At 41.9% G+C, this 20,745-nt stretch overlaps 9 protein-coding genes across 9 annotated transcripts; 5 read left to right on the forward strand and 4 right to left on the reverse strand.

Moving 5' to 3' along the window:
* Positions 1–1,231: 1,231 nt before the first annotated feature.
* Positions 1,232–2,230, forward strand: EAF01_004254 (uncharacterized protein; the record flags this gene model as incomplete). Its single annotated transcript, XM_038912508.1, has 1 exon — positions 1,232–2,230. The coding sequence occupies one exon, from the start codon at positions 1,232–1,234 to the stop codon at positions 2,228–2,230; it is 999 nt and encodes a 332-aa protein (XP_038772192.1).
* A 1,520-nt stretch (positions 2,231–3,750) lies between these two features.
* On the forward strand, positions 3,751–4,194 carry EAF01_004255 (uncharacterized protein; the record flags this gene model as incomplete). The annotated part of the gene is made up of 1 exon (XM_038912509.1): positions 3,751–4,194. One exon carries the CDS (start codon positions 3,751–3,753, stop codon positions 4,192–4,194), a length of 444 nt encoding a protein of 147 aa, XP_038772193.1.
* A 1,050-nt stretch (positions 4,195–5,244) lies between these two features.
* On the reverse strand, positions 5,245–10,097 carry EAF01_004256 (uncharacterized protein; the record flags this gene model as incomplete). Its single annotated transcript, XM_038912510.1, has 3 exons — positions 5,245–9,037; positions 9,130–9,248; positions 9,322–10,097. The coding sequence occupies 3 exons, from the start codon at positions 10,095–10,097 to the stop codon at positions 8,940–8,942; spliced, it is 993 nt and encodes a 330-aa protein (XP_038772194.1). The 3' UTR covers positions 5,245–8,939.
* Positions 5,460–7,042, forward strand: EAF01_004257 (uncharacterized protein; the record flags this gene model as incomplete). The annotated part of the gene is made up of 2 exons (XM_038912511.1): positions 5,460–5,576; positions 5,624–7,042. The coding sequence occupies 2 exons, from the start codon at positions 5,460–5,462 to the stop codon at positions 7,040–7,042; spliced, it is 1,536 nt and encodes a 511-aa protein (XP_038772195.1).
* Positions 10,098–10,988: 891 nt separating the features above from the next.
* Positions 10,989–12,737, forward strand: EAF01_004258 (uncharacterized protein; the record flags this gene model as incomplete). Its single annotated transcript, XM_038912512.1, has 1 exon — positions 10,989–12,737. One exon carries the CDS (start codon positions 10,989–10,991, stop codon positions 12,735–12,737), a length of 1,749 nt encoding a protein of 582 aa, XP_038772196.1.
* A 172-nt stretch (positions 12,738–12,909) lies between these two features.
* Positions 12,910–14,982, reverse strand: EAF01_004259 (uncharacterized protein). Its single transcript, XM_038912513.1, has 2 exons — positions 13,837–14,982; positions 12,910–13,772 (listed from the first exon to the last, which is right to left on the reverse strand). The coding sequence occupies exons 1-2, from the start codon at positions 14,791–14,793 to the stop codon at positions 13,446–13,448; spliced, it is 1,284 nt and encodes a 427-aa protein (XP_038772197.1). The 5' UTR covers positions 14,794–14,982; the 3' UTR covers positions 12,910–13,445.
* A 696-nt stretch (positions 14,983–15,678) lies between these two features.
* EAF01_004260 (uncharacterized protein) lies at positions 15,679–17,846 on the reverse strand. The gene is made up of 3 exons (XM_038912514.1): positions 17,318–17,846; positions 16,238–17,261; positions 15,679–16,152 (listed from the first exon to the last, which is right to left on the reverse strand). The coding sequence occupies exons 1-3, from the start codon at positions 17,721–17,723 to the stop codon at positions 15,963–15,965; spliced, it is 1,620 nt and encodes a 539-aa protein (XP_038772198.1). The 5' UTR covers positions 17,724–17,846; the 3' UTR covers positions 15,679–15,962.
* A 1,024-nt stretch (positions 17,847–18,870) lies between these two features.
* On the forward strand, positions 18,871–19,457 carry EAF01_004261 (uncharacterized protein; the record flags this gene model as incomplete). The annotated part of the gene is made up of 2 exons (XM_038912515.1): positions 18,871–18,979; positions 19,009–19,457. The coding sequence occupies 2 exons, from the start codon at positions 18,871–18,873 to the stop codon at positions 19,455–19,457; spliced, it is 558 nt and encodes a 185-aa protein (XP_038772199.1).
* An 831-nt stretch (positions 19,458–20,288) lies between these two features.
* Positions 20,289–20,600, reverse strand: EAF01_004262 (uncharacterized protein; the record flags this gene model as incomplete). The annotated part of the gene is made up of 1 exon (XM_038912516.1): positions 20,289–20,600. The coding sequence occupies one exon, from the start codon at positions 20,598–20,600 to the stop codon at positions 20,289–20,291; it is 312 nt and encodes a 103-aa protein (XP_038772200.1).
* Positions 20,601–20,745: the final 145 nt, after the last annotated feature.

Raw genomic sequence — 20,745 nt, forward strand, 5'->3', positions numbered from 1 at the left:
CTAAGATGGTAGTATGGGGCTCCAGTGACCTTTTGGAAAGTATACTTGGGCACCGCTCTTTTCGATGTGTGACTTCGCCCAAAGGAGTATTTAGACCTAGCTCTGAAGATTCTTGCACTCATTCTGGGACTATTCCTTTTCAGTTGTGCGAACATGCCTGCAGATATGGAGTGGAGTCAGCCCCAAAACCAAAGGAGCAACGATAAATTCAAACTTCTAGTTTATTTTATAGTGGATATCTCAGTTCTTCAGTCTCCTTACCACCCAAAGAAGCGTGTTATCACTTATGGCCCTGTGGGATTCCATGCGCCTCCTATTTCTAGGATATCAGACAACCTTGCCTAGCAGAATAAATATAGGCTCCTCATATATGACAACAATACAATGTTCAAAGTAGACTCGAGAAATCAAGCAACCAGTATCATCTGAGTGGAGTCGGAAATTAGAAGCTTCAGATTATCGGCCTGTACTTTGAACCATCGATAATCAGCTAGGCACAAATTATGCCTCTCAAGATTCAAAACGCAGCGCTGAACATTCGAGATTGATAAAATATCTATCCTTGAACGAAATATAACACAGTGTATCTACCTGAACTGAAAGCGGTCGAGTGATCTTATCCCCAATTGATATAATGTTTCCATAACTAGAGATTTAGGTCGAGCATATGATTTGAGAAGAGGTGAGTAGCGTGGATACCCCCGCGGAGGAAAGGGTGAGTTTTGGAGGCAAGAGAAAAACTTGCGTTGTAACGGGAGGTTGGAAGTCGTTCTAGGTGGTGTTTGGAATATCGTAAAAGCATGGGAAGATTGAGTGTGAACATGGAAAATTCTCAATCCGTTCGATTGAAGGAGGTTATGGAGAAAAGGTCTTTGTCGAAGAAACTCTAATGAGCCATTATATTCGCTCATTTGTACGTACTCTAATCCGAACGACACAGGCGTGGCTAGTCAACATAAGTGGCATCAAAAAAAAAGAGAAACCATATGAAAGAGCCAGACATGGTGAAAAGCAAATCTCTTATCATCTTGACACCTGCGGAAGGAACGTCAAATAGGCAGGACCTTCCTCATAGGCAATTCTCATGCACGTGCTAATATCGATCCGTAACTTTCAAATGAGATAAAATCTAATTGAAGTCATACGATCCATGAATCATACTTTTCAAACACCTACCTATGTCCCGATTCATCTCAATTCCGATATACAATTGTTAAGGGATCAACAAGCAATGAGGGGATCCAATGAGGCAGAAGATTCTTTCCACTGCTTTCCTGATTTGTATCCCGAACTACGATATCAAATATGGCGTCATACTCCTGCTCTATTTCCTCGAATCATTGAAGTCAGACCCTGCACAACTCCGACCGAAGCATGGGATCCCATAACCACCAAACATCATGTTAGAGTGACTGCACCTATTGTCCTCCTACAAATCAACCGCGAAGCTCGAGAATTGCTACTGCCATATTATACTCTGCTCAGCTCAGACGTAACCTTTACCCCGATCTCCCATTATCACCTAGCTTCTCCAAATCCTCACGAGAAGCCACCAATGGTCAACTTCGATACGGACACTTTATATTTCAGCGTAGCTTGGAGTACTACCGAAAAAATTCCATATCTCTCATTCATACAACGACTGTTCCAAAACTTCGATCAAGATAAACAACGAGTACGAAGAGTGGCGGTAGATAATTCCTCAAAGTTGTCGAACTTGATAGACTTTCCCTTCAAATTGAGACAGTCTGCAAGCGGCGAACATGGCATCACGAACATCCCACCTTTGCAGCGATCGGAAGATTCCTCTCCTGAACAGATGAAATCTAATGGTGGCGAATATGATGCTAAGGATCCTACAGAGTTCTCTTTGAATTCGAGACATTGTAATGAACGCCAAGCCGCCTCGGAAACTTGTCTATTGGATATGAAATCAGCTCTTTTGGAGTTCAAGAACTTGGACGAATTGGTCATAGTCGTTAGGCCTACTCACTTGAGGGCTGATGTGGTGCTGGTTTGCTTTGTAGATCTGGGGAACGCCAGCATTGGAGAAGAAGAGGAGTGTATCGATATCCCACGTATACTAGGATCCGGAGGGTGGAAAATACCCAAAATAAGAATTTGTACAACTCATGTAGTTCCAGTGGACAATCGGAGAATGGAATCACAGAGAGCCTATCTAGAGAGAGTATATGGAAAGGCTTTCGTTTCGAGTTTTACTAGAGAATAACATTATTAGCAAAACAGAATGTCGAAAATACATGAAATGGAAGATTTCGCATTCGGCTTAACTGTTTAACCGATGTTACCCGACGTCAAATTATTTCTTTGACTCGGAATTCTGTGAACCATATATATATTTCCTTAACTATTTTCCACGCAACAACTTGCCTTAATGGTAAAATGACCAATTCGAGTTCACCCGAATATCACTCTCGGTCGTCTAGTTGGTTTATGACGTCAGACTGTAATTGTTAATTGAAATCTGGATGTCGCGTGTTCAAATCACGCCTGAGAGAAAGACCTTTTTGCATCTTCCTTTGGAAGGGTTCTCGCAATTCTCTGCGTTTGCTTTTTGCTTTTGTTGTGAGAGGCGTGGCGGAGATGGGGAATTGCGGGTGGATATAGGTGGTGGAGCTGAGATGGAGACAGCCGAGGTTTGTGGATGGGGTCTGTCTCAATGTCTTTTGGTTTAACTTTACTGATAATTAGTTAACTATTAAAATCAAATATTCGTAATCATTTCTAGTCTCGTCAGACTTTTCAAAACATAGATTTGCAACTGAAACTCCTATCACTAGTAACATTGTTCTATTACATGTGATGAGATGTGTAATAGTTCAAGTCAAGGTGTTTATTGAGGTGTAAGAAGTAGCGTAAAAAATCAAAAAACGATTCAGGATTCCTTGAGCTTACCTTGGTAAGAGATCAACCGTCATATATATTTTCGAGATGAGCTATGATATATATCCTTTGTAGAAACGAGAAAATAAAGATGAGGGCATGTAAACTTCTTGTATGGCTACAATACCCAGGAGCACCATCCCAGCATAGAACTCTATCTGGAACAACCTTCCTATGACTCTGGGGGTTTCCAGAACTCTGGGAGCTCTAGGAAACCTGTCCTAGATGTAAAATTCATCCTGGCTAAGAAATCCTAGTCTTGGGTTTTTATCCAAGTTAAGATTTCCGGCCTAGCTTTCTGTCACGGGTTTCTAGTACCTGGGTCCTCTCTACCGGCACCGTGATATATTCAAAATATCTCAGAATACTATAGATCCTGGAAGTAGTATCGTTGTAGGACATAAAGATGTATAGGACGCTCTTCCTATAAGTTAGTTGTTTGTGTATGCATGCCCCAGATAGTTTATATGATCTGGATCGTCTGTCCTAAATGCCCATTAGTCCCAGGACCAGTATCTTAGAACAAATCCAAGCCTAAGACGGCTACCCTGGCATGCTTACTAAGCACACTAGGACTACCCCAATAGAATAATCATCCATGAGCTGAAATATGCACGACGGTCATTTATCCGTGGAATACTATCCATAGTGGGTTGCGAGCCAATGCGGGCTGAGTTTCGCCGCATACATAGGAATATATATCGCTTTGCATGATTCATCCCACCATTTTCCCCCTTGCATATCACACGTTTTTCTCCATTTTATATCACGTCAGTCTTTTAATTAGCAAGTGGAGCTTTCCAAAAGTGGATCAAGCTCGGAGAGAAGGTTCTTGAATCTTGAATCATGATAGATCTAGAAGACTCCAATTCAAGTCCTTGTGTTGCAGACACTAGAGATGCCCTAATAACTAACAACCGTTCAAATCATCCGAGTCCGACGGATGCAAAAAGTACAAACTACGATATCTTCCACCAAAATCTCAGCGCAAACCCAGATAAGAATGGTCCACATGTATCCTGGCAGCTTAGGAAGAATCTGGTTGAGATTGAGTATGACATCCAGGTGGCATTTTTAGACAAGGCGCTGGCTATCGCAAAACTGGAATATGATGTTCGGCCAATATTTGAAAGGTTATCAGCAGTTTCAGGGCCATCTAATCTATTTTCTGACACTGAGAAGGCATTCGCGTATGCGTTGCTTTGCTGTGCGGTGCTAACGAGAGTCTTTTCAACGGAAGCGGATTGTTGGTTTCTGAACCTTGCGGTTGGGGTAAGGCTTCTCGTGTGATGGACGATATATCTGATTGCGCAAATAACGGACTATGCGGGTAGGCGATATTCAAGACACGGGCAGGCGTTTGCTTTGATGATTCCCGTCCATTCTTGAGGGCTCTGCAAAACGTTGAATACGGCGGGTGGAAAAGGTTGATTGTATCTAATGAGAAAGGTTTTGAATGATAAGTGTTGGTAGAATTATGCTATAGCTTGATCCGCCTAACGATTGGTCTCCATGAACAGAGCCTACAATGCATGTACAGCGTTCCGTACACATTGTTTGATGCGTGGTGGAGGCACAGAGACAATTGGTATAAAGTTTTAAGTTTGATCGATAGAAAGTTAAGGAAGATGGTTTCTCTCAGAGTTTAAGAGAGACAAAAACAGATCATCTGTCATCCTGTCCCCAACCTTTGTATCAGTCTCTCAGTTCAGCCTCCTGTTACCCTCACTACCTAACCTCAAATAATCGTGGCTTCATTCAAAGGCTGATTGATGTATTATGACTATCATTCCCCGTTTTCCCCATTATATATTTCTCTCCACTTCACACTAGGTCACATGATCATTAATATAGTAAGAGTAAATTCATAATCGATTCAGTCTATCTATAGCTAAGCTATATGAATTATATAATATGTTTATATAATATTAATTATATAAGAGAAGGAAGAGAAATAAAAACCCCTATTTTCTTTTAGATAATCTTTAAGTTTACTATTATAAAATTCTATTATATCATCGTTATATATAATATTACTTCTAATATAATATTCATCGATAATAATAATAATGATATTATCTTTAATAATATTACTCATTTAGATAGTATACTTATAGAATAGTATTCTTTCTTTAAAAGAAAATATAATCTCTTTTAACTTATATATTTTATATATATATCTTAGAAAGTTTATTTCATACTTAGTTCATATCATTATAAGCAATTCACTTTCTAGAAATGACATCTAGTTGTATCTAATTACATTATAAAAGACAATCATTCTCTATTTTTTTAGTTCTCAGGTGGCTCAAATAGCTGAATACCAACTAGCCTCCTTTTGGCCTAGCGTTAATTGATATCCACAGCGGTCTTTCCCTTGTGATTCTCAAATACCATACCACCTCACAAAAGTCTATCAACTTCTACCTGTCCATCCATCTACCAATCAATATGATCACACATAAAGTAAAACGAGATCTACAAAAGGCTGGGCAACAACCATCAAGACCGTAGTCATCCTCTCATCCTTTCGCAAGAGCGCACGTCTAGGAAAAATGTTACTTCCCCAAGAACAATCTATATCCAAAGATAGGAATACTGAATCAAAGCAACCATTCCCTTCCCCAACCAACAATACATTATCAATAACCAACAATACATTTGATATAGAGGTATATTATTCTCATTCTGATGTATTACAAAGCTAACTCATATCAAGTTTTCACAAATCGAGAATCATCAATTAAAGCGAAAACGATCACAGAACGAGGCCATTACCTCTTCTATCATTCCTTTCGAAAAACGACTACAGTTATCGACTCCACAACCTCACATAGAGAATACAATTTGCGAGAATATAGCGATTGGTATTAACAAGAAGAAGATTGACTCGCTTGAATATTGGATAAAGAATTTTTGTTGGCCAAAAGAATACTTTGAACCAGAGAATAATATGAATCATCTATTTGCAAGGAAGAAATCTTCTTCGACTCTTCGTGACAAGCAATCCGAAGCTAGCTCTTCAATATCTAGCTTTATTACACCTAGCGATCAAAAGCCGAGGGAAGTCAAAAGTGCTCCGTATCAAAGCCCGCAATATAAAATCCTACTCGAGACCAAGGGTAGCTTTATGCATAAATCGGATTTGGGTATCGCGGATACAAGCAAGACCATTTGCCGGACTCTCCTTGAAGCTGAGCAAATAGTTCCAGAGGATTCATTGTTTCAGGATGATCTCTTTGAAGAGACGTGCGAAATGATACAAGACAGGAACGAGGCCAAGGTTATTCAAGATATTGCTCGACTGATTGTTCCTTCTGCTCAGTCTCTAGCTATACGTGGTGCCAAGCATTTAAACCCCTTGATCGAAAGTATCAACGAAGGCTGGAACAATTCCATCGCTCTAACCAAGCCTCGTCCGCAACCCGACTATGCTGTTGGATTCAAGCGAACTGCATTCACCGAAGATCAGCTTAGAAAAATCCAGCCGTTTATTGGTGGTTATATGGAATTGTCTTTCTTTATGAGTACATACTATATGTACTTCCCATTTTTTACATGCGAGGTCAAGTGTGGTATTGCGGCTCTCGATATTGCTGATCGACAAAATGCTCATAGTATGACACTTGCAGTAAGAGGGATAGTTGAACTCTTTAGACTTGTAAAACGAGAAAAAGAGCTTCATCGAGAAATACTTGCATTTTCAATATCACACGATCATCGAATCGTAAGGATCTATGGTTATTATCCTGTAATTGATGAAAAGAAAACCACCTTCTTTCGCCATTCGATTCGTGAATTTTGTTTTACAGAATTGGATGGTAAAGAGAAATGGGTAGCATACAAGTTCACCAAGAATATCTACGATATCTGGATGCCGATTCATTTGAAGAGAATTTGTTCTATTATCGATGATTTACCCTCTGATTTAAATTTTGAGGTCTCACAGCAATCCGAATTAGGGGAATCGGGACTTTCACAAGGGTTTGAGCAAACAAGCTACGATGTTATGTCTTTGAATGAAACTGATAGTCAATCAAATCGTATCGGATCGGAGCATATTACTCCTGATGTCTTGCTGTCTCAGGAAATTGAGGAGGGAGTATTCAAAAAGCCAAAGAAAAGAGGTCGACAATAAATACCTATTAGTGTTCTTGTTTCTCATACATGACGGTCGACGAGGGGAGTCTGAACGCACGCACATACGCTAACCGCCAGTTTGCTGGGAATTGATGTACATGTTAGGTATTTTGTCACTGGAGGGTCTGAGGCTGTGCAATCAATGGTCACTCGTGAGAGGAATCCTAAGTTGTCATTTGCTCATGATACGAGATGATAAGCAGCGATTAGAAGAATTGAATTTCTTGTTTCGTCACTTATGTAAGTACCGTTCCAGTAACGTGTATGAGCGAAGAAAACTAGTGTGTAAGTGCGGATGAGCTATGAATCTCATCCACTATGCCTCTATGCGTTCGAATTGGAGTCGTTCTCGCTCGAAGATAAAGTATCCGAAGAGCCGATGAGCTCGGAGAAAGTCAATGTGGTACTGTAGATTGATGTCGTTGTTCTCTTTTCGTTCGGTCTTCTTAATGGGATTTACAGAGTATCGGACAAATTGATTTGAATTTATTTCAAATTCCATTCCTGAATTCTGTTTGAAAACGATGATTCGTTGAATGCGCGACTGATATTTTCCTTCTATGGCATCATCTGGATGAGAAAATGGCACATTAATAAGAGCTTCCTTTCTCTCTCCATCCCCTCTCTTTTGAACTTCTCAGCCAGCTTTAAGTGCATACAATGAAGAGCTTCTGTCGGCCACATATAGGAAGAAGCAAATATATTGTCCTTTTTTGAAACCAAGATGACACTAATCAACAGTCCTCGAATCCGGGTGCTTTGGTCTGACAGGTTTCCTGCTCACATTAGAAAGAGGGTTGGGGGCAAGCAAGTGTCAAATTTATACATATATTTCAACGAGGAACTGGAATATATCAAACAGCATATCAGAGATTTGGTAGCCATGAAATTAAGGGCTTATTTATGTACCAGAGAAGGGTTCTCAGGGAACGTTCTATGGTGTCTCTCTTAACAAGATGTTCAACAATCGTGGCCCGATTACTTATATACTTCTTGGTCTTTGTTGAGGGGCTACTCGGCAAGTACTCGAATCAAGAATGTTGAATTACTCAGAAGAGAAATGGATGCTTTTTGATTACGATTGCCGAGAATCTCATCCTTTTCAAAAATTCTGGGACCTATAGTTATCACCTAGCACGTCTTATGGTCGTATTTCTAATCAAAGGTGTATATGGAAATACTCACATACCACACTATCCATCTTGGTTCAAGTACCGACCGTCTTTTAGACTCGGATTCCTGCACTTTCTATGCGGAATAGGCTTTGTCTAGCTTCTGAATGATGGAATTGAAATGATTAAGATTCTACAAGTGTAGTTAGTAGGAGGGGATGGGGTATTAAAACCTTTCTATTTAGCGTTGTTTCTGGCCGTACATCGGAGAGGGCAGGGCGAGGGGGAAATGACGAGAGATTTGGTTATGTTTTGTTTGGTGAAGGGTGCTTGGGCGTAGGCAAGCCCTTTTGTGAGTGAGTACAATGAGTTTTCATGACAGGAGCATTTACAAAATTATGCGTGGGTTTCTGGGGAGTTTAAACACGGAGAATGAAGGATCATTTTGTATAGAGATATATCTGGTAGCTCAAATGGAAGGAGACACTGATGCTCGACTGATGAGCCTATCTGGCCCTAAAAGAAAATAGTAGTTCGTAAAAAATGCTATATCCATCCATCAAATTCTCTACTGTAAGCTAAATTCATTATACGACACCGGAATACAGACCTATGAATAAATTCCTGTCACTTTGAAATAGTACTTGCAATTTATATCCGTCCATCCTACACAATACAATTCTTCATCTTCATATAAACCCAAAATATCAAGAAGTATCTATCACCCATTCCATTCCGTCCCATTTAGTATTACAGTCATCAGCTCCCTTCCATCAAGTCAATTCAAGATATCCGATCTGTGGTAGCCAATTTATATTCTGGACACCATTCATCCAAGCTCATCATGTGTTGCTGAATGTATCTTGTAGGTTGATGAAGACCTGTATGGCTCGGGTATCAATTTCTATCCTTTTTCTTGCATCCAACAGATAAGAAAAGAAAAAAAGGGGGAAACAAGAAAAGAAGTCGGTACCTAAAGGATGAGGATGATCAATCGTCTCCACTGCAAATGTTCTTGCAATCTCCATACTCGGCAGATTAACTCCATCCTCAACACCCTCCTCAATCTCTCGATCTTGTAAATCTTTGAACCTAAACCAATCACACATTCATTAGCCTCGTGCACATCACCACTCGCCATTCCACACCACCAAAACCCACCCACCTAGCATAAAACCACTGATCCTCCGCCGGATGCGGATTATCACTATACTTCCACTCATCCAACACCCTCAAGATAGTCTTCCTACTCCTCATACTCAAACCCCCATTATACCCCTGCCCAAACTTTGGTTCAATAGGCGCACCAATCAAATCATATTCCATAAAATCATCTACACTCCTCGCCGCATTCGCACACAACATGCTATCCGACTGAAACAGCAAGATATGTTCCGCCGGCGCCAAATCCTCCCACAACCAGCGCGTAGTCAGAAACGCAGATACAGAATCCCAATTGTAGAACCAGGTTCCGGGAGCAAGAGAACGCACGATGATACGGCTCGAGTGCTGGTGTCGAAGGAGCGCGGCAGAGGTGGAGAAGGATCCGAAGTTCTCCGCGGATGTGTAGATGATGAGGGGCCAGGTTGGTCCTAGCACGGCTCTGAAATGGAGAATCAGAGGAATGATGTTGCCGGAGCGTCGGGTTTCGATTATAACGGCTACTTTGTTGCTGGTTGTTATATTTGCTGTTGGGGGCTGCGGCTTTGCACCGAGATCTTCTGATAAAGGCGTGGATGTGATATCAGTGTGAGCTACATGAGTTGAGTTATCGGCCGCGAAGCTGACGCTCCATGGATTTCCATCATTTCTCGAGTGCTCGATTGCAGTTCGCACGAATAAAATGAAGATGGTGAGATAGATGACTGGAAATAGCAGTTTTCGAGGTTTGGCCTTGAGGAAGTTTTCTTTGGCCGTGCTGATGTTGTAGTTACCCAACATAGCTGTCCCGAATTATGTAAAATGGAGATGAAGATACAAGCAGCTCCTGAGATTTGCACTTGTATAAATTGAAATTTGTTTCCCCTATTCTAGGGATGATGTGCTTGAGATACGCCATGCCGCATTCAGAGCTTTCTTTTTCTCCAAATTCGAAAATATGTGTATCTGAGACACTTTCATGCGAGGCTTTCAGTAAATATGATAATGATAATGATATACATGGATTTAAACTCCTTACTGTTATTCGGAATAAGTAACTCTTGTAATGTTCCTTCTCCTTCTTTGGTGCGCGTCAAAATTTCAAAGATATCACATTTGGACGTCGTCTCAAACAAGAAAAGACTGTCATTTTCTGGATGTCAAATTTCTTCACCTATTTTCTCTTTCTTTTCCACAAATACTAGACGAGACTTTAGAAAGCTTCTCAGTATTGTTTTCAAACATCAGTTTGGTAATAGAGATATTCTTTCGCATATGGCATTATTCTTCGTTGTGTTTGAAATCTTTCGCAAGTTTTGTCGTTTTCGTCGATTTCGCAACTCAACGATGTTGTCCGAAAACAGAGCGTGCACTTGCAACTCAGCTACCACCTTCCCGCAAAAAGCTAAAAGTTTTGTTAATGCATCATACAGTTGTATTTGCATTCGTTCAATATCTTATTCTCTCTTAACAATTATACTTGTACTCGACGCATTTGTCGATCTCAAATCACAATGACTTTGTTTCTGAGAACAGGTATCGTATATTTTTCGTGCCGAGTTTGTAGAAATTGTCAACATGGTTTATAATCTAGAAGGAACTGTTGTAGTGCTTCTCTCCCGTTAACCAATCCTCTTAAATTTGATTGCCTGAAATTTTGCGTGATCTATCACCATTTTCAACCCTGCAATCATGGTGACTAGATATCACAACTTCATTGTTGCATTTTTGTTGTTTGTTTGGGTGGTGTATTACGGAAATTCGATATCGGGTAAAGTACATTTGAATGATGGCAAAGGGATTAATGGCGGGGAAAGGAAGGCCAGCGGAAGTTTGAAGTTCCCACCGTCAATGAGTGGCGGTGAGGATGAAGGGGGTATCAAAAGAGTAGGCTGGCATGGGGGTGGTGGAAGCGTCGGAGCAGGGAATAAGGAATCAGAGGAGAATAGATTAGGAAGACTAGAAGAAATTGGAATGGGGAGGGGGCAAATTGCACCCGGTGATGCCAGTCCGCATGAAGAGAAAGTGTTGAAAGAGAATAAGGAGAAGCAAAGATTAAGAGAGGAGAAGAAAGCAGAGGACAGAAGGATTCAAGAGGAAAAGGAAGAGCAGGAGAGGAAAGCAAAAGAGGATCAAGAAAGAAAAGAGAACGAAGAAGAGGAAGATGCAGAGGAAAATGAGAATAGGGAGGAAGAAATGAAGGTTGAAATAATCGATGAGAATACGAATAATAACGGAGTGGAAGAAGCGAACGGCGAACACAAATTCCTCGCTCTCCGTTCGCTTTGCGAAACTACCACATTTCAACCCGGGCTCTACCTCCAGTGCCACTCCTGGTGTGGTCCCAACTCTACATCCGTCTGCGGTGGTCTAAACAATGCCCGTAATCGTATACAAACATGTCTCCGTTTGGCTCTAGACCTGGGTTCCGGAATCATCCTTCCCACAGTGCAATCGCATCGCAACGCCGAGAACGTCGTTGACTATGGCGACACCACTGACAATACTCTATGTCCAGACGTATATTGGGATGTTGAGTATCTTGTCCAGGAAATGGGTTCCGCTTGTCCAGAGCTAGAAATACGACAATGTGGGGATGTTTCTGGAATAGACGAGGATAAAATCATACAGATGAAGAAGAGAGAACACGGAGATGCCAGTCACCATATCGGCACGTTCAAAGCTATAGTGAACGAGCATTTAGAATCCCTTTCCCTCTCATCAATTTCAGTTGAAGATCCAGTCGCTGTTGGCTTTGGAAATACGATATATGCATACAATTATACATATGACTCGGAACAAGCCCTACAAAAAGAGCTCTTCCGTACCCTTAAATATAATCGCAATTTACTCGATCTCGGATCGAGGCTTCGATATAGTCCCGAGCTACGTGATGGATTTATTGGAGTTCATTTCCGGGGTGAAAGCGATTGGCCCCAAAATTTCGGTTCAAGGGAAGATCAAATGAATTTTTTCAAACAGGAAATCGAGCTTGCATCTACTGTCCAAGGGGCTGCCGAGGGTATCAAGACCATATATATAAGTTGTGGGGACGAAGCAGCCACCTCAACGTTTCGCGAGCCCCTTTCGGCACTAGGGTATCAGGTTTATGATAAGTGGAATTTGGCGTCATCTCTTTCCGAACCATCTTTGCTGTTAGAAGAAATAGAATTCGACACCATAGCTATTATTGACTATGCTGTGTTGGTTGAGGCAGCACTTTTCCTCGGAGTATGGATGTCGATATTTTCCCAAACCGTCGCATATGCGCGTACGGTGGAGCTCGAGCAGGACTACTGGGAAACTTATGTCAATCCAGGAAGCAGAAGGGATGGACTGACGAGATTGTGGGATCAAGCGCCTGCTTTGAAAGGAAATGAGACGACTAAGATATTAGTCGTTAACACGGGCGGTTTCAGTAATATGGATTCTTACCCGTGAGAGTAGCAAGTAGAGAATTTGAGTTGAGATTTGAGGGGTAGATGGATGAATATGCTTTTGTGTAATATAAGAAGAATTGGCTACATTGCTCGTGCAGATAACCTTTCAAGCCATCCGTCCAGTTTCTCGATCGAAAACGGATCTCCGGACTTATGTCCGGTATCAAATTGCACAGTCAAACCTGTGTATCGAAGCACTAGAGTCAATGTGTATTTGCTAACACATCGAGCCAGGAATAAGGGTGGTAAGAACTAAAATGAATTCAACTTTATATTATTATATCATGCTAGCCAATCTACAATTTACCCTCCTTCGACTTCAGGATGTATTCCATATAATCCCACAAATATGTACTCGAGGTATGTTCAGGATATATGAGATACTCCACGCTAGTGCTAGATGTTGTATCGAAATGGCCAGTTTTGGCAATGTATGTAAGCCTGTTTTATCATGATGTTGTGGCTTCATAACATCGTTTGTGCTTGATCTGTACATGTGTGAAAGCACCGGAATGCCCTGAAAGGATAGCAGATCGAGAACGGCCGTTGCGATTGTTCCATTCCATTCCTTCTGCGACTGACCGTGGCCGTGAAGTTCAAGAGACAACGAATTTCCTAGGAGTTTATCGGCTTGGTCACAGGCACAGATAATCATCATCCTGTGACGTATAGTGTTCTTGGATAGTAGACCTGTTTTCCCAGGGGAACTCTAGGAAGCCTTTTTACTTCTGAATTTCTTTTGAATCTCCTCCTCTGTAAACTTGCGGGTTTTCGTCCTGAGCATAGCTGCCAGCTCTTCTTTGCTCTTCCCAATATTTTCCCCTGTCGGAACGAGACATCCAGCAAGATGTTCATAATCCTTCTGCATCAGTTTGATGAACATCATAATGTAATCGATATTTTGGAAGACGAGAGCTTTGCCAGAATCGTACTTTTGTTTTCCTTTCAGATAACTAAGTGGTTGATCGCGCCAATGTCGAAGTGGATTGAGATGATGGGCGGTATGCCAACCGTCGTTGAAGCAATTTCGGTTGCTCTACAAAACAAGGAGTTAGTTATGAATTTGAACAGTGCCATGAATTCAAGGAATGGTCTCTTACCGCCACGTCAATCAGAACAATGGAAGATCTGTAATCCGAATCGGGATCAATTTCATCAACCAATGCATGCTGCCCCCAATTCCCTACCATTAATCCAATTCGCATTTGCATGAATGGTATTAACAATACAAAGAGGGTGGGCCAGAAGTTCAATCTAGCCATCACATACATACCCACGTATGAGCCAATTTCCCAGAACAGCACCTCGCACGCCAATCTCATTTTGTTGGTCCGGAAAAAGTATAATGGAAGCTCAAGCCAGACAAAGAACACAAAGCGACCCCAGTACTTCAGGAAATCAATTATATCATCCCGTTGATACCGCAGAGTCGAAGAAACATCATCTGGTCCATTGCCCTCAACATGATGACATTTGACATGGTGGTAGTAATAAGAATGTAATGTGTGGCCCATGAGGGGTTCAAGGAGGTATGGGAACATTTGATCGAGCCATGCGTATTTCTTTACTAGAACTCCGTTGTTATGAATATGGTTGTGAAGCATAAGGGTGAAAGGTCCGCAGTAAAGTGACTGCATGATCCAATGGCAGAAACCATGTATCAATGAGAACCTGTTGTATAAAATGATAGCGCTCGGAACCGACGTGGCGAGGTAAAGGATGATATGTGTCAGGAAGACAACATCTGTTGGCCGACGCACTACTCCTTTCGCCCATTGTATGTATGGCTCAAGTATGTATCGGTATACGGGACGGGGGAGGCGTTCAAGATCTTCTTGATCCCAACTTGTAAATACTGTAGGTTGGAATTTTTCGTTGCTCTCATCGTTGAGAGCTTCTAAAATCGAGATTTGCTCGTCGATCTGAGTTTGGCTTTCTTGACTTGAAGGAGTGTTTGCGGGATTGGCTTTGTTACTTTTTTGCACATCTTTCAGTAGTAACTCAAGCACCCTTCTATCGGGTTGAGTTAAGTTGGGATTCATGGCTTGGAGATCCATGATGTTGTAGATAATTGGTTGTTAACCAAAATTATTTGTGATACTCGTAGAAGGACATGAATGAATATTTGTATTAAAAGGAATCTCTTTGGAACGGACCATAATTTTTGCGATTGAACTAGCAGATTCACCCACCTAGTACCGGTACTGTGAAAATCGCAAATACCCTTATTAATTCTCTACGATATGAAGACCCATCGTGAGAAGATCAGGGTCTAAACCATACCTGTTATCACCCATACCGCGCGTTTTCTATTATTGCTTCATCTAGACCGGGAGCCCCTTTATGTGCGTAAATGCACGTGAGGTCGATGTGTTGGTGGAGTTTATGACCGAAAACGGACGGGAAGGATTATAGAAGGTGTAAACCTGCAAATCATCATAAGCTCTATGGCTTGGAAGCTGCCATCCTCATGGCAACAGCTGTTCGCAGGTAAGCTTGCTGTTATTTAGATGAGTGTTATTGGCTGTCATTTTCCCGGTCAATCATCAATCCATCAGTATTAGTAGTATCATCATGAACAAATAATATACTTTGACCGCTATATACCTAGAGAGAGAGATGCGGTGGCAACTTTGTAGATAAATCTTTGAAGAAGTGGATTCCATTCCAAAACTCGATTGCAATCTGTTGAGTGCGAATCATGAAAGGAATTGAAACAATGGCTCGAGAATAATGGATACTGCACTACCTAGGTACTTTGGAAAGACTGCCGAGCTATCAGAATTACAGATCACCAGGATACGAAGCTTGAGCTTTGAGGCGAACCATGCTTAGTAAGCCACCTTCCGAAACTCCAAAAACCTAACACCTACTATTATTAATTGATGATAGCTCGTATGCGTTTTACCAATTGATAGGCCTGTACGAATTGACCTGCAAATGCATCATGTCTTGGGAGCTTGTCGGTAGAGAGATATAATCACATTTAATCAATCATCGTCTTTCTCCTATTCTACAACTTCCTCAAGCAAACCTATATGTATATCTACATTTATATATATACGCACAGCAATGCTAGTGCTGCAAACTGCTCAATCCGCTCCAGCCCGTCTATGAGTATATTGCCACATACAAATAACAATGACGCTAATCATCAACATCGCTCATGTATGGTATCAATGCATTCTTCGTCACTGCCCTTACAGTTGTTTTCTCTTTATGTTGCTTATTTCTTGTAATCCTCTGGTCCAACCATCAACTCCGGTCTAACCAACTTATCGAAGTCCTCTTCACTCAAAGCCTTCAACTCCATGGCTGACTCCTTCAAGGTCAATCCTTTCTTGTGGGCATTCTTGGCCACTTTGCTAGCCATATCGTAACCGATTTTTGGGTTCAGGCAGGTGACTAACATGAGACTATTGAGATTTTTGTTAATACTTGCTGTTTTAAGGCTCGAAGGAAGGGGAAGATGGGATTAATAAGTGAAATCGGTATACGCACGATTCTTTCAGGATACTTTGAATCTTTTCTTCATTGGCTTGTAATCCAACCACCAAGTTCTTCTCAAAGCTTCTCATTCCATCGCTCAAGATTCGAATGCTGTGCAACAGATTTCTAATAACCAATGGCTTGAATACGTTTAACTCAAACTGGCCGTTCATGCCACCAATGGTTGTGGCAGTGCCGTTTCCAATAACCTGGGCGCAAACCATAGTGATGGCCTCGCATTGGGTTGGGTTGACTTTACCCGGCATGATCGAACTTCCAGGCTCGTTTTCTGGTAGGGCAAGCTCGCCGAGGCCACATCGAGGACCGGATCCAAGATATCGGATATCTTGGGCAATCTTAAAGAGGGATGAGGCGAGGGTGGTGAGGGATCCAGAAGCTTGAACAATTGCATCGTGAGCTGCAAGAGCTTCGAATTTGTTAGGTGCAGTGGTGAATTGGGTTCCGGTCATCTTAGTAACCTCTTCTGCGATAGCTTCTGCGAATCCCTTGAAAGTGTTGATACCAGTACCTACAGCAGTTCCTCCTTGCGCTAAGAGTCTAAGGTGGGGAAGGGATGATTCGACACGCTCGATACCATAATCAAGTTGTGCGACATATCCGGAAAACTCCTGGGCGAGGGTAAGAGGAGTTGCATCTTGCAAATGGGTTCGTCCAATCTTAATAATATTCTTCGCCTCAAATTCATCTACTTTAGCTTGGAGAGCATCTCGTAATGACTTAGTCGCAGGGAGGAGCTCATTCTCGATTTCGAGGACTGCAGCAATGTGCATAACAGTAGGGAACGTATCGTTTGAAGAAGCTGACATGTTGACGTGATCGTTAGGGTGAACTGGTTTCTTGCTTCCCATGGTTCCGCCCAAAATTTCAATAGCCCGGTTCGAGATAACCTCATTAGCATTCATATTTGACTGGGTTCCAGAGCCGGTTTGCCAGACGACAAGAGGGAAATGATCGAGCAACTTAAGATCTGCGACTTCCTTGGCAGCCTCTTGAATAGCTTTTCCGAGCTTTGGGTCTGTCGAAATTTCGTCAGCTCATGTCCTAACGTGTCTCTCCTTTATGTAGGCGTACCTAGACCAAATTGCATGTTGACAGTCGCAGCCGCGCCCTTCAAAATACCAAAAGCCTTAATAATTGGAGGAGGCATGCGATCTTGAGGCTGATTTATCTTGAAGTTCTCCAACGAACGCTCAGTCTGCGCTCCCCAATATTTGTCCGCGGGGACCTCGACGTTTCCAAAAGCATCGGATTCGGTTCTTGTTTGCGACATGTTGTATGTAGTTGCGTGAAAATTTCTTTGCAGACGAGGAAACGAAGATTGCAAGCTCTTAAGCTTATATGATGAAGGAGCAGAATTGAGGACCCGAGTCGCAGATTTGCTCGTGATGTTGACGGCATTCGCGGGGCAGGTGGAGGTGGTGAATGTACGAGCTATTGCCCGAGGCAACGGAGCTCGAAGTGTGGATGTCCGAAGCATTGTGACTGTTCCAAAAAAGTACAAAATCTTACAAAGTTGCAAATTGTGTTCAATTTCACTCAATTGAAATCTTGGGGATGCCCGTACTTAAATCAACTGCAGTTAAGAATTGCTAAGAGTCAGTAGTGGGCACGGAGGGTGGGTATCATAGCAGCAAGTCAAAATTTATGGACTCCAAAAGTTTCACCCGCCATAAAAATCGTCTTGGCGGAAACTATCGGCATCGGGACATTCCGGCAATTCCGCCGTGTTGAATATAGTTCTTACGTAATGACCATTTATTACTCGGGACACATACTGTATGTATCAAGGACAACGATACAATGCCTCGAGGTCCTAAAGTTAGGAATGCTACGGCACAAAACCAACGTCCAATTCTTCTGCTTTCCATATTGCCATTAGTTATTGGCCTTAATCTCTTGTGTATTCCAGATAGCGAGGTGCTTGAGGCTTGATTGAGCACAATGAACTTCGATACCCTTTCTGCACTACCAACCATTCTCGCCAGTAAAGCATTTCACGTGCATGTAACAACTCCAAGATTCTCTCCAAAAAGACACTACAATCTCATCTCTCAAATCAAAGATTTCCCCTTCCTCCTATTCCATCTTCCTCCGTCTGGACATGCAAGAATGAATAGCAGTTTGTTGGTTGCCGCAACATATGGACGGATTCTCTAAAAATCTGATTCCAATCATCTTTCCTCTAGTCTACTTTTTCATGAGAGATGTGCAGTATTGTACGCCAGAATAGTGTTGTCAAATTCCTATTTTAAGTCTCAATATTCAGTTCTATATCATGTTGTTCCATCGGGAAATCATGAATTTCTGCCAATTTCTAAAAACAATCTCCTATGCTCCCCAAAGGAATGCCCTCAAAAGGTTGAATTTAGCACACCAGATTCTTTCACTCCACTCCAGATACTTGCTAAATAATACACATTGCACTCCATGGTAGTGTCCTGAATACATCGCGTAAGTATTCAATAGTGTTGACAACGAAGGTGTTGTTTTGAGACCTGAGATCAGGTTATATGAACGGAAAAGTGTACTAGGAGATGAACGAACAGTCAACTGTAAAACCAAAAAATGTAACCTTGGCATTTTTCCAGATGACTTTATCACATCATCCGCTGACTAGAGAAAAAATGCATCCACCATCACCAAGCCGATTCGAGATACGCAGGATCCAACGCAGCAATCTAAGAATTGAGACGATGTGGTATTCAGAGATTGTTCAGTTGAACTCCGCAAGTGGTTCGCTTTGAATGAATACTGTGAGGAAGATCCAGGGGATAGCTTAGAGAACGCTGTAGCAAGAACTGAGGAGAAAGGTAAGTTTCGTGTTCTGGGTACATACAAAGCAACTGCAGACTTCATTGATTATCAAGAGATGTCCGAGCGATTGTTGAGCCTTGACTTTGAATTCCTGTGGGAAATCCTGAACGACTATTCGAAATACCATGAATTTCCTCTGCTAGAGGAGGCTTTTGTACACGGAGAATTTCACACGCCCCCAAACTTCCTTTCAGATACTCTGGCAGTATTCTTTTCTCTTCGCGATGTGCAAATTATGCAAGATTCCGAGTTTCGAAAAACTGTACTAGATTCAGAATACACGGCGAAGGAGAAACCAGATCTGGCATGGCTTTGGTCTGTCCAACAATGGAATCCTGCATTTGATGGAGGCAATTATGTTTCCTGTTGTGAAAGAAGAGATTGTTTAAGATCATAGGGCTATGTAATGTGGGACAGCGCAAGATTCAGGATATGTAGCCATACAGGCCAAAAGTAATCCGAGGACCATTGTTGACGGATCACCCCCAGGCAAACGAAAGCTGATATCTGAGTTAAATATGACTGTGTAGAGGCGAAAAGTTCTTTAGATAAAGCCTCATTATTTGTTGGTTACGTGGATGTCCCTTTACTCCAGTTTGAGAGAACGAAAAGAGATCAGTAGAATCTCAAACTTTTCTTTTGCAGTACTAACACTGGTAAAATTTCAATTAGCTACCCTAATAATCAAACTCTCCACCAAGTCTCCTCAATGCCACCACCTCCTTGCTCAAGCTATCCTGTCCATCAACAGATCTGCTTCAACATCTTCTAACCCCATAGAGAACAAGTTGTGCATTCCTTCCCACGTAGCGACCCACAACTTCGATATCAAAATATTCAATGCCGGATCGCAGCCCAAAATAGAAAGATTGAAATTGTACAGCATAACTGTTGCAAAAAAGTAGAGTAGAACAAGCCGAGGACAATTCACGGTGTTAAAATCGGCCCATGACAAAGTTGTGAGATGAAACGAGGAACAAAAGCGCTTTGCCTTGACTCAAAGAGAGGAATAGGTGACTATTTGATGTGGCTTGACAAAAAACACAAAATCAAGTATTCGTAAGCCGCTTAAGGTTGTTGATAGGCGTGCATAGTACGACTTTCCAGCACAACGCAACGCTCCAATAATCACGTGAACATTTCGATGGATTTAAGTGAAGGATCCTATACGTGATCACAAACTCCCAGGTGCTAATTGCACAACACCCCTTTGGAGAATGAATGCAAATCAAGCTAGGGATTTTCGCACTCTGATAGGTCCAACCACATTTGCTAATCTGGGTCCAAGATCTCCTTCAAGCACAACGCCTTTCTGTAAGATCTCAACGTCATTGTTCTCTCGCATCGTGAACAGAATTGATCGAATATCTGGCATGGCTTCACGCCAGCAGGAATAACCCAATGCTTGAAGCTCCGGATGAGTGAGTGCTCGAGCGACTTCGGAAGGACAGAAAGTTTTGGGTGATTGGCGTGATGCTAGAAAGTGATTTATATAAGGTTCAATTGTCGAGATAGAATCATGATTTGCAGCGTTATCCATCGAAAAAGTAGAACTATATTAGATCAATTTTTGTCAGTCGAAGTATTCGGCATCAAAGATCTCGAGCTTTCAAGGGTGATAAAGACTAGTGAAAGCCTTGGCGCGATTAGCCGAAGCCAAATCTGGAACCATCTTCTACAAACGA

Source organism: Botrytis porri, assembly GCF_014898465.1.
Source record: "Botrytis porri strain MUCL 3234 chromosome Unknown BPOR_005, whole genome shotgun sequence".
Taxonomy (NCBI): Eukaryota; Fungi; Ascomycota; class Leotiomycetes; order Helotiales; family Sclerotiniaceae; genus Botrytis; species Botrytis porri.

Excerpts from the sequence above, each read along its gene's own strand:
- EAF01_004259 (XM_038912513.1), bottom strand. The coding sequence starts at position 14,793 with ATGGATCTCCAAGCCATGAATCCCAACTTAACTCAACCCGATAGAAGG. Across the intron at positions 13,773-13,836 it reads TTGTTCTGATTGACGTGGCG|AGCAACCGAAATTGCTTCAA; the intron begins GTAAGAGACCAT and ends CTTGTTTTGTAG.
- EAF01_004260 (XM_038912514.1), bottom strand. The coding sequence starts at position 17,723 with ATGCTTCGGACATCCACACTTCGAGCTCCGTTGCCTCGGGCAATAGCT. Across the intron at positions 17,262-17,317 it reads CAACATGCAATTTGGTCTAG|ACCCAAAGCTCGGAAAAGCT; the intron begins GTACGCCTACAT and ends AAATTTCGACAG. Across the intron at positions 16,153-16,237 it reads CAAAGTATCCTGAAAGAATC|TCTCATGTTAGTCACCTGCC; the intron begins GTGCGTATACCG and ends AAATCTCAATAG.